Source organism: Lonchura striata, chromosome 2, assembly GCF_050655825.1.
Source record: "Lonchura striata isolate lonStrDom1 chromosome 2, ASM5065582v1, whole genome shotgun sequence".
NCBI classification, from domain to species: Eukaryota; Metazoa; Chordata; class Aves; order Passeriformes; family Estrildidae; genus Lonchura; species Lonchura striata.
The window spans coordinates 97,383,034-97,395,468 of record NC_140704.1 but is presented as its reverse complement, the minus strand read 5'-3'; the positions used below and the strand labels follow the sequence as shown (position 1 = coordinate 97,395,468).

General features: G+C 41.5%; 1 protein-coding gene across 2 annotated transcripts in view; it reads left to right on the top strand.

Moving 5' to 3' along the window:
• The window catches only part of SCGN (secretagogin, EF-hand calcium binding protein), a 35,861-nt gene extending 29,989 nt beyond the window's left edge, over positions 1 to 5,872 (top strand). For both annotated transcript variants that reach the window (XM_085571844.1, XM_021528782.3), the window contains 5 exons: positions 1,257 to 1,312; positions 2,777 to 2,822; positions 2,935 to 2,994; positions 3,879 to 3,947; positions 5,269 to 5,872. In XM_085571844.1, coding sequence (XP_085427970.1) covers positions 1,257 to 1,312; positions 2,777 to 2,822; positions 2,935 to 2,994; positions 3,879 to 3,947; positions 5,269 to 5,397 — 360 coding nt within the window. In that variant the 3' untranslated portion in view covers positions 5,398 to 5,872. The remainder of the gene's footprint in view (positions 1 to 1,256; positions 1,313 to 2,776; positions 2,823 to 2,934; positions 2,995 to 3,878; positions 3,948 to 5,268) is intronic.
• Positions 5,873 to 12,435: the final 6,563 nt, after the last annotated feature.

Below are 12,435 nucleotides of genomic sequence, written 5' to 3'. Positions count from 1 at the left end.
GATTACTGTGGTCTTGCTGTCCTTACTCCCCTTGAGCAATGGGCAGGGAAGAGGCAGCACTAACAAAACAGGCAAAATCTCCCTGAGAAATGGTATCTCTCCAGATGCTTGCTACCTTTTCTCACATGTTTATTAGGCTCTGCCCTGGCTCCACTGCTGAGAAGTTCTCAGGACATGCTTCTGGCTCCCATGTGTTCAGGCTATGTCATAGGGGATAATCCTGTCCATCTGAGTTTTGTCAGATGGGGCTGGTCAAGGGCTTCTCCAGCAGCTGTGCAATGCACAAAAGATCTGTAGTGAACCAATTACTCTGCACAACCACTAAACAAGCAAATGTGATATATCAAGGTGAGAATAATGCATATTGCTTAGCTGAGTATTTGACAAAGAAAGGTCAAATATATATCATAGTATATTCATCTTCCCCCACACACAATGTAGAATATACATTTTTTATAGAACTTTGAACCATGAGTTTTTCAGGTTTGCAACTCATTAAGCATCACCCCCCCACACCCACCCCTTTCTTTGTAACAGACTATTTTTGTGCCTTGAAGGGGAATGCAGAATCAAATACAGCAAATAAATAAATAAATATTATTTTTATTGTGATGGCTCATCAAAATGATGCTATTCAGCAAAAGAAAAGAATAAGTTTTGAATTCACATTTAACCTCTTGATGCTGGCAGCCTGAACCTTCTTCTGAGTCTTAGTGCATTCTAGCAGCTGGCCTTGAAATGGGCCTTGCTTGAGTCAAGCAAGCCCTACAGATTTAGTGGTGTAAAATCCTGACCCGAGTGCTGGTTAGAAGGTGGCATTTGCACCTCAGTTGCACGTAAGCCACAGCAACAGTCAAAGGTAAGGATGGAGTCCAGGTAGAAGTGTTTAGAAATTTCTCCCTTTTTCTGGCTTTTTTTTTTTTTTTCCAGGACCAGGGCAATATCAGTATTTAGTTTCTGAAGGTCTTTCCTGCAGACCTGCTTTATCCTGATGTAAGGTGGGAAGGGAGTGGCACTGGTATTTGATTGCTTTGGGTTGTTGCTGTAAGAAAGCTGGTGGGTTTTGCTATTCCCTTGTGCCACCCTTGTACTTGGTGCAAGCACAGGATGCCATGCTGCCCAGGTTTTGGGCAAACACCCTGAGCAAGTAGAGGGAAGGGCACAGGGCAGAGCAAAATGTATACTGCCTTTTTTTTCTTTGTATGTGTGTTCTCCCTATGGCCCATCTGTTTTATGTCTGTCTTCTTGATTTCTAGATGAAAATCTTTGACAAAAACAAAGATGGACGACTGGACCTGAATGACCTGGCAAGGTAGGATTTAATAATGTTGGTGGTGTGTTTCAGCTCACAATGGTAGAGCCACACAAGGTGATGTTCTCCCTCTAGGGACGTGCAGTTGAATTCTACCTCCTTTTCAATTAGATCTGCTCTGATCCCACCTCTCCAACCCATGGTCCCCATTGCAATAATCTGAGAATCTAGAGCCAGGAATAGGAGCAATGCCAGGATCTGTCTGTACAACATCAATGTGCTCTGGCATAATCAGAGGTGCTTCCCAGGAGGTGGAAAGCAATCAGTGGCTCTGTTTCTCCAGAAGAAGGATGACAGTCTTTTCAACAGGGCCTCAGACATACATTTATTTATCATCATTACATGCAGCAGGGATTGCAAAGAATTTTTACTGCATTTTGAACAATGAAAGTGCCACCACAAAAAAGTTTGGCAGTGGCAGTAGGAAAGAATTTAGAGAGCCAAGGAGAAATGCTTGTAAATTAAGCTGGGATCTCAATAATGGGCCTCTGTCTCTTTTCTGTCCTTGATACTTCAGAAGCTTTTAGATGATTTTCACTGCCGAGAGATAGAGAGTATGCTTCTCTCTCTAAACTATGTGCATTGGTTAGATAGAACTTTAAATTTTCAGATACAGTCTTAAAAGGCTAGTTTAGAGGATGAGGGGATGAAGGTGCTGGTTTGCCACTGTTACTCTGTGCTTTGAATCCTGGCAAATGCCAGCACAAATAACTGCAGTGCATACAGCAGTTTTCTTTGACTATGAAATGTATGAGGAGAATCTGGGGCAGGATGGAGAATATCTAAAGGGGGTTGCTGTTACAATTTTCTCTTAAATACTGTTCCCTTTTGGGAACCAGGCCATCTGAGGCTCTCCTCCAGTCTGAAAACATTTCTCAGACTCCAAATCCCTCCATGTGCAGACACAGTTCAGGAATGCCCTGTGCCATGGGCTCTAAAAAAACCCTCAAGGTCAGCAGAACAGTTGGAGAGAGAAAAGGGTTTATTAGTGCTTGACAGGTTTAGGAGATGAAAAGAGAGGAATTCTGCCAGTCTTGGTGTACAGACCAGTATTATTTTGTCCTTTACATTTTACAACAACCAAGTCCTCCCTTCAAGAGAGAGCCATAAATCACTTTCTTTATTGCAGCACAGCAATCCAGTTTACAAGGAATGATTGTCTGTTAGCTCTTACTACAGAAACTGACACCCTCTGTTGTGCAGGACCACCAGAAATGCTCTGGGAGATGCAATGGTGCCAATAGGCATTTCTGTGGTGAACCAAAGGGCACCCTCTTTGCTCCATCAGACAGGGAGGAAGGTGTGTGTTCCCACAACAGCCCACTGTAAATAACCCCACAAGCAATTTTCTCTTTTATAGGTCTTTAATCTAACATCCCTTTACTTTGCAAGCAAGAAGAGCTCAGAATAGTTCGTGTGCAGATGAAAAAACAAACAGATCATAATTAAAATCTCTCCATTCAGGATTCTGGCACTCCAGGAAAATTTTCTTCTACAATTCAAGATGGATGTAAGTAGCACTAATGTTTGATACATTGATTCTGTCTCCAGGTAAGATGACCTGGGCTCAAACTTGAAATTTTTGCTTTAATTTTTCATTTGTTTGTCCTCTCTGTATGCAGGCTTGCAGCACAGAAGAAAGGAGGAGAGATTTTGAGAAGATCTTTGCACACTATGATGTTGTGAGTCCCATGAGTCAGTTAGTTCATTCCCTTGTGATTTGTAAATGTGTATTAGGTTTAGCGTGTGCTGCTGAGACTTCTTCCTCCTGCTGGGTGCTGCTGGAGTCATTGAGGAGCAGCAGCTGTGCCCAAGCCCATGGCCCATGAGCCCAGATGCCAGACTGGGAGGGATAAAATAGGGAGAGAGAGGAGTAATGCTCAGAGATCTTGTGTCAAGTACCCATTTTGACTTTCTCCATTGCCATAGCCAGTGCTGCTGCATTAGCATTTTTCCTGCAGGAGATGCAAGGGAAGAAGAGGAGGTGGTGGCTTTTGCACTCACAGTCTCTGGCAGTTCAGGATCTGCATCACCACCACATTGAAAAATAAACCCCCTTCCCATACCAAATCTATGTTTTTTTAGGGAGTCTGGCTCAGGACAGACATAAACGTTTAACTGCCTGTTAGACATCAGTAATTCAGTGCTGCTTCTGGCAGTCACACAACTCCCTCAGGATGGTGGGAGAGATTGCTCCCATTTGGTGGGAAGAGATGGTTTGGGAAAAACAATGCGATCTTAGATATCAGGAAAAAAATCCTTTACTGTGAGGGTCTTGAAGAGCTGAAACAGGTTTGCCCAGAGAAGCTGTGGATTTCCCAACCCTGGAAGTGTTTGAGGCCAGGTTGGATGGGGCTTTGAGCAACCTGGGCTAGTGGAAGATGCCCCTGGTCATGGTGGAATGCTTGGAATTGGGTGATCTTTAATGTCCCTTCCAACCCAAACCATTTCATGATTGTATGACCTTTATGCTAGAGAGCCTGGTGACCAGGTATTGGTACTCACCAGTAAACACTGTAGTAGTTTTGACTCACTGGGGAGTTTTGATGTTTATTCCTTCTTTCAGAGTAAAACAGGAGCACTTGAAGGCCCAGAAGTGGATGGGTTTGTCAAAGACATGATGGAACTGGTCAAGGTATCTTCATGACTCTGTTTGTTTATACTCTTAAAGATCAGTGCTTTTGGAGAGGCTATGTACACAGAGACACTAGTAAGAACATAGAGACAAATTTTAGTTTGATCATCAGCAGAAGGCAATGTCACCATCTCAGCAGGTATACTGTAAAGCATTTCAGTGTATCACAGAAATTCTGCCTCACAAATTAATACAGCTTCCCTCAGCAACTATTTTTAAAAGGTTCATTCTAGTTCATACTTTGAATTGGGCAGATGTTACAGCATGATATGGATGGGTCATCACAATTTCTTTCTTCTGTTTTCCTTGTGGATGTGGTTCTCAACAGAATAACCTCATGGTTCATTAGTTCATCTCAGGGTTACAATTGAAAATTACTTGAGGTCTGTCTGCAACCAAGAATATCATACCTGGTGTGTGTCTTCAGCTCCTGATGGACAGAAGAGTCTGTCTTCATTGGATTATCTTGAGTTTCCAAATGCACTCCAAGATAGAGCTTTTGACCCAAACAGAATGCGATCTTTAGCTTCCTCTGAGCCTGAACTGTTGCATTTCCACACAGTGTGAGATAGCTGTGCTGCCACATCCATTCAGGAGAGAGCAGAGAATGGCAGCTGTGTGCTGATGGCTGCATGTGTGTGTTCTGGCCATGCAGTATGCAGGGAAGGGTGTGGGGGTGGGCAGGAGGCTGGATTTGTGCTGTGTGTGTGTGTAAAAGAGAAAAATTTGTACTTTGCCTTCATCAGCATTGCCCTTGGACACCACAAACTGTGCATGTGAATTTGATCCCCTCCTGAGAATGAGGGAAGCAGAGCAAGCAGTACAGCATTAGGAGCATACAGAAACTGTGTAGCCTGTAAAATGTGTCTTCAACATTAACTTGATCCACAAAAGGTATTTTTACATTGCTGACTACTCTGTCAAATAGCAGTATGCTGACAGAAAAGTCACATTAGTCTTTGCACGGCAGGTTTGAGAGAGGAAACCAGGTGAAAGCACAGGTCTGGTAGAGCAGGGATCTGCATTACACAACTTTCTGAAGTTTTCTTTTATATGGATCAGATACTGTTGGCCTTGACTGAGCACAAGAGTCCTAGTGTGTTTCTACACAGTCACTCATGGTTCCATGCACCTTCTGCCTTTTTAGGGCACCCTTTCCCCATCTTCTGTTTGCTTCCCCATGGCATATGAGATGATGTGAGACCTTTTGGTCACTCTTCCTTGGGTGGACTTCCCAGTTGTTACATGGTGGGCTGCTTTACATGATGGGGAAATCCGGAGCCATTTTCTTTCTCAGCATTCTTTTTCTCTTTGTCTGCAGCCCAGCATTAGTGGGGTGGACCTGGACAAGTTCCGTCAGATCCTGCTCAACCACTGCGATGTGAACAAGGATGGAAAAATTCAGAAATCTGAACTAGCTTTGTGTCTCGGGCTGAAAATTAACCCATAGCTGGGAAAGTGCTTGTGCTTGTGTTTTCCTTGAAAGATTTGCCTGCTTCTCCTTATAGAAGTGTGTTCTGTGCTGCTGTGGGAGCGGTGGGGAGCTGAGGCACCATGCTGCCAGGCTGGAGAATCGTATTTGCTCAGTGGCCTCCTTGCTCCACCAGCTCCTTTGTGATGTCTGCTTGCTGCTGCCTCTTGTGGGTCCCCTTAGCAATGTTTGCCCACCAGCCGATGAGCTGCTCAGAAGAGAGGTTGCTGTTATTCTGCTTCATGAAATGCTGCCCTGCCCATTCTCTTAGGATAGAACAGCATCTCCTCAAAAACATCCCCTCAGTGCTGTCAGAGTGCAGGTACTTAGATGTTTCTGGTGGTCATTTTATAGGTGTAAAGTCATTACTTTGGTGAACATTGTGCCTTGTGCATTTAAAATACTGGATGGATGACAGTGTATTTGTGCAGAAATAAAATGGCAATTACAGAAATTCAGTAACATTGAAGTTTATGTGTTATGTACAGAAAGCTATCTGCCACAGGCTGGCAGGTTGTGCATTGTAGCCTTTTATGTAACAGGCATCAAATGGCAAGAGGTTTTGTGATGCCTATCAGTTGTGGGGTTTAAATCTGTAATGAAACATGTTAGATCCTTCCCATGGGGAAACCACACACACCGTATGTGGTTTATGTGTTACCCTCACACATGTCATCCTCAGGATGAAGCCACAGAGTAACATCATTTCTGGAGGACACATCTCTTCTGACCCAAACTGAAATAACCTACAAGGGTTCAATAAGCTAGAAAACTGGAAGGACAGAAGCCTGATGAGAGCAAAGCTCCTACACATGCTTGGTTTTTTTTTTCAAATCTGTTAGAGTTGGTGGATACTTATAGAGCTTAAAGCTTCCTATTACTCCTGGACCACGAGTGTAGTCCCAGAGCCCAATGGCAACAACACCATTTGTGCCATATATTTCCCTATTCTAAGGGCTTTGACCGAATATTCAGAAAGTGTCATGCCTACACTATCATGCCCAAATTATTCTTTCTTCATTTCCCAAGAGAAAATTGTGCAGGACGCGTTGTCGGCAAAAATTCCTCACATTTCAAAACTTCTGTTTCCTCCATATGACAAACCCACACTTGACCCTACTAGGGCCTTTCTGGTCATGTTTTCTGCACCAGGAAGCACAATGAAACATTCCCATCATACTCAGTTTTGTAAAAATTAATCAGAAATTGCCTTCAGTCAACATGAATAGACATGTAAACATGGATTACATAAAGCTCTTAAGAACATACTCAATTTATGCTCATTTTCTATTTTCATTGATGTTAATCTCATAGACCAAACAATGCTAAGTGCTTGTTTAACCCCAGCACAGAGCTATGGCTTTACGTTCTGAAACTGCTTTTTATCACCCTGGCAGCAACACAAATCACAACCACAATAACAGAGCTTTACAATGGTTCAAAAAAACCACAAACAAGGAATCAGGCCTTGGCATTAACTCCTCAAACCAGCAGGGTTGCAGTTTTACTCATGGATGCTCACACCCCTCTAAGGAAAAAGCAGTGGACAGGACTGCAGGACCACCAGCAGAGAAATCCCCCACAATGCTGTTTATCAGACATGCTTTATCACTCTCTTTGAACAACTTGTAACAAATCTAACAGAGTAAAACAACTATTGTTTTATTGTACCTCAAATAGGATGTAGGATGTGACTGATCAACATAAACTGATCAACATATGCCTTTAAGTATGTTCTTCTGTTTCTCTCCCTTCAGTCGATATCATTATAATTGTTATTCTTCTTTTCTTAAACTACAGTTTTTATTCCTTTGGACATGGGAGATATTTATGTACCATCCCCTTTGATATATTTCCACATATAGATGTAGGGTCTTTTTGCTCTTTGTATTTCCCAGTGATGGCAGATCTATATTCTGTCTCCCCTCTGTTTAATCCTACTCATATCAGTAAAACTGCTTCTTATTTATTGAAGTATAAGTTGAAGCATATCCTGTCCTGCCTCACCAAAACTACAGCAACTCTTAACCTAAAGGGAAAATTTATTTTTAAAGACTTGATACAACCAAGGTCTCATTTCAAGAATTATAAAACACTTCCTCTTTATTACACCCCTATGCTTTTCACATTCTCTACAGCCAATAGTTTTATTCAATAGACACTGACCAGTAATGAATGTGAGATATCAGTGTCACAATGTATTTTACTTCTTTTGTACATGTCTGGGATTTATTTTTTTTTTAAATACTCATTTTGACACAGGTTTCACACAACTAGTTTTGCTAGCTTTTAATAAGTGAGTGCATAGGCTCCAGTAAGTGAGTTTAAAGGAGCATTTTACAAAACATTAGCAAGAATTAATTTGTAATAATAGATTAAATGGTTATATATAGAACTCAGAGAATGAGGTTTTATGAATTTTTTTAGTTAGTTAGTTTTCCATTCCCGCAAGAGTTTGTTTTTTTATTGTGTCCTGTCCAGAAACCAGAGAGCAGGAAGACAGACACACGTGCTGTGTTGTTGGAAGGACCATAAGGGAGCGCCGTATCTCAGTGGGACTATAGCCTCGGTGAGCTGCAGATCCCCTCCAAGCAAAGCAAAGTGTGAGATGCAACGGGATTTGAGCCCACATTACAAATGTCAGCAAGGCAATCACTAGTGAGACATCGTTTTATAAACCTGTAGCCTCTGAAAGTCAACATGAAGAAGGGAAACAGGCATTTTGAGACTTCTTGCAGAGAATACCTCTTCCTTGAAGAGCTTTTTTTGGTTTTGGGTCTTTTTTAAAATTATTATTTTCACTTCAGTAATAAATTATCTTCCAGGTCCTTTGGTCTCAGGCTCTGGTAATATCAACTTTTTAGATTCCTGTAGATATAAAGCTGGGCAATGCATCTGATAGAGTATAGCTTTTTTCCATTTTGCAAATTTGAAGAGTACTTCTGTGTACTCCTACACAAGATAATATTTCACATTTAAAGGGTTACACAAAAAATACTTGTTTTGCATTAGATATATGAAAACAGCAACAATTTTTGTGGTTATCACTCACTTTTTAGGTGACTACATCATGGTAGCAGTATTTGAAAGCAGGAAGTTCATTTGCAAATATAGTTTTCCCTTGGTATTTTCATGTTTTTCTTTAGAAAAGTGGGGCTAAGGGAATCACAGTTTTCCATCTCTTCATGGTATGCAAATCTGCTAAAATAAACTTTTAACTGACTCATCATATTTCATAGATGTATTTCCAAAGCATTTGTAGTAGCCACAGGTGTAGTAGTCAATATGTACGGTTCTCCCAAATGTGCATTTTTATGGTTGGTTTTCTTCCTTTACTTGTTTAACTGGTAAACTGCTGGATCTGGAAATCAATGTGTGAATTTCCTCAGAACAAAGCTGTTCTTTTGCTTCCCTTTTCACTGTGAGTTGTATGAGATCATGCCCTGCACTCCTGTCATGCTCCTTGCTTGTCTTGGCCCTTCTCATGTCTGGTACTTGACATAACTTTTATCTGGATGACTTGATACAACACCTTTCAGGAGAACCTGCCTCTTACTGCTTCAATTTACTGTGTAGAACTGATATCCATGAAAAATTAATGTTTATAGGGCTTTTAAAGTAAAATCCATCCCTTGTTTAACTTCATTGGTTCTGTTGGAAATGAAGGTCCTTCTTCTTCCATCATTTTGAAACTCAACACACTCTTTGCTTGTTCCAAACCATCATCACAGGGACTTGCCACTGGAGGCCCCCTGAGTCAGCCTCACAACCCCAAATGATTAATGTGCCAGTTGTGCCTTGGTCTGTGCAATTTTTCCCCAAGAAAATGAACCCACATTTACATGCTCACCTTATTCCCCAGTGTGAACACACTCCAGCAATCTCACATCACTGACACACAAATGGGAAACAAATGAGATCTTTAGGAATTGTAGCATTTAAATTTCATCAGTGCTTTATTTTCAGATTTAAAAAAAAATTATCTCTCTTTGTTCTCACAATTTTGCTTTAAATAACAGGTGTGAAGCTGCCTGCACATCTTACAAAAACTGCTCTTTATTCCAACCTAGAGCTTAGAATTGAGCATCAGTCCAAAAGAGGGGTTCAGAGCAAACAAAACCAGCACAGTATTTTGATTAATCTCCTTTTCTATTTGTCTGGTAAGAGAATAGTGTCAATAGTAATGAAAACAATTGTGACTAATGCAGTCAGCAAGACTATCAGAGAATCTTCTGCCATGTTATAATAGGAGCCCATCACTAGAAACACCTTAATTACAGCTATTATCTCTTGAAATGTCTGAGTAACACTTAATATTAATCTGATTTGAAATAGAAAGTTTCCATTATGTAGTGAGATGTTAAACAGGGCTTTGCTGCGTAATTACATGGGGTAAAGTAACTATGAAAGTTGATTTTGCATGAAGGCTACACTGACAGCAAATGAAAAGATCTCATTTTCTGGCACCTGTATTTTCAGTATTTCTGTGGAGAGCTGAGTCTTATTTTAAGTAACATTTTCACATGGGAAAAGAGGGAGTAAAGAATGCAGTTATGACCACTATGAGAGAAAATATGGGAACCATTTTTTAGTGCCAAGAGATATTTACAGGGAGCTCCAACTGGGTCCCAGAGGTAAAAACATTTCCCTGCCCTCTCTTTCATGGCTTGAAATCACTGATTTTCACAAACTTGTTCCATGGTAAAGCATCCTGCTTGCTGCCTGCCATATGGTTAGCCTTTACATTGGCTTCAGGCGCCTCAATTTATTCCTTCAAAGTTGTTCTAGTCCATAAAAATACACCCTGCAGGTGTGCTGGACACCTTGCATAGATGATGACAGAACCAGAGTGGATATCTCTGGCCAGAAAAAATGTTCAGCACAATAGCACACACAGTATGGACAAACATTCAGGCTGCATCTCTGACATCATGTGGTGTCTCTTTAGATGGGCTGTTTCAGGAAAAATTAATTTGAGTGGATTTTAGGGAGGCACCACAGCCCATGAGAGATAGTATCATTAGGCAACATGTCTGGAGAATGGGTGTCTGCTCCAGGGCCAGAGAGACCTGGTTTGGGGTTGCTGCTCTCCCCAGCTTCATGGTGGTAAATCTGAAATGTTTTCAACCTGCTCAGTTTTACCAGGGGAGGGCTTCTGTTGTGGATGATGAGAGCACATAACCACATATTTTAAAGGAGTCATTTTGGTTTGGAAGTGTGCTTTCAAAGGTTATATTAATTATAACAGCCATCATGTTCCAACTAAAGGAGAGCTGAAGGTTTCAGTGCCCACATGAAGTGTGAGGGACTTCATGGGCTGCACTTTACTCTGAGTCTGGTCACCCCTTTGAGGTCCTCCTGCACTGAATCCAGGATTCAAAACCCAGGGAAGGATCTCCAGAGGAAATACAGGGAATTTAAGCCCTTAATTAATTTTCAATCCAGCTGCAGCCTGCATCCCTGCACAGTAATATTTGTTCTGATTCTTCCGTTGTTCTGTTTCGTAATCAACATTTGAGTGTAAATAGAGATAAAAGGGTCACTGCTAATGTGGTGTGAAGAAATCACCCTTCCTGCATCTCTCTGTGAGTGGGAGATGAGTTTTAATGACAGAAGCTGCATGGGGCAGCCAAAAGCTGAGCCATCTTCCCCCCAGCTGCTGCCAGTCTGCAGAGCTCCCTTAACTCCAACAGAGTAAGACCAGCTCAGGATGGCAGGAGAAATGGCTGTGGCTCTGTTTCCAGACATAGCCTAAAGCTTTTAAAGATGAAGGCTTCTAACTTAAATAGTGACAGTGGTATGAAGTGTCAGCAAGAAGACTTGCTCAGGTTGACACCTCAGTGAAACACCTTTTGCTCTGAGAGAGGCTCTTGTCTGCTTTACACAGATAAAGGGCTGTTATAGAGTTGTCAAGGGGCTTCAAGGGGCTTCTAGCAGCTGTTAGAGCTAAGGAGAACATGTTCTCAGTTTTTGATTCCCTGACAAGTCTCATGTAAAATATTACTCCCAATGCCTCATGGAGAGGAGGATAGAGGTGTGCTCAGCAGTCTTGTTTAGGTGGCTGTTTCAATGGATTGCTATCATCTGTCACTTTGGCCAGTATGTCTCTTTACTATGATGGTGAGACCAAGAAGTTTTCATTTATTATTGTTAATATTTAGGAAAGGGGTTCATTTGTCCAGCATATTAAAATTAGGAGCCAGGAGACTGCAGGGGTGTTCTGTGCCACGGTCAAGGAAAAGCCTAGAAAAATTTTGATTTTAGATGAGGATACAGGTGGCAGCTGGGTGGCAGAGCTTGGAGGAACACAGAATCTCTGGTTTTCAGATTAAACCTCAGTTTAGCTGAGAGACAGAGCAAGGGCAACCGGTTGCTGCACATTAGGGGAAGATCAGTGCGTTTTCAGACACACTAACCAGATCATTGGGAAACCCACAAAGCACATGAAATCCAGGCCAACCCATTCTTTTTCCAGTTCCTCCTGCAAGCAGAGAAAATGCACGCAATGGCTCAGATGACATGCCGAGCTTGCCAAGGTGCTACAATTGCTTGATTTTTTGCCTAAGACCTAATTAATGAGATCATCGATGGCAACTAGTTTTGTCTTCCTGATAAGAAAATGTGCATAGGAGCATGGACATGAGCCTGTGACACTTTCTGATCACTAAACTGAGAGTGATCTGCTTGCATTTAGGCTGTGTAGGAGAATCTAAACAAATAATAGATACTTCCTATTGATACGTTTATCATAAGGCATGAAATGCTAATATATGTGGCATATTAAAGGACCTTAAATGATTGATACAATGGCAAGATGGCATTTAGAGACTCATTCTAGAATTTCTTTAACCACCTCTGTCTAATACATCTCTGTCTTTACAGAGAGGATTTCTTTTCATATCTAAACAATAGACAATTCTATGGGTTTGTCATTACTGGTGTTCAGAAAGCTGTGTTGTAGTTTTACAGAACTAGAAATTGCTTGATATTAAAAGAGTGTTGTTGATGTTCTGCCTT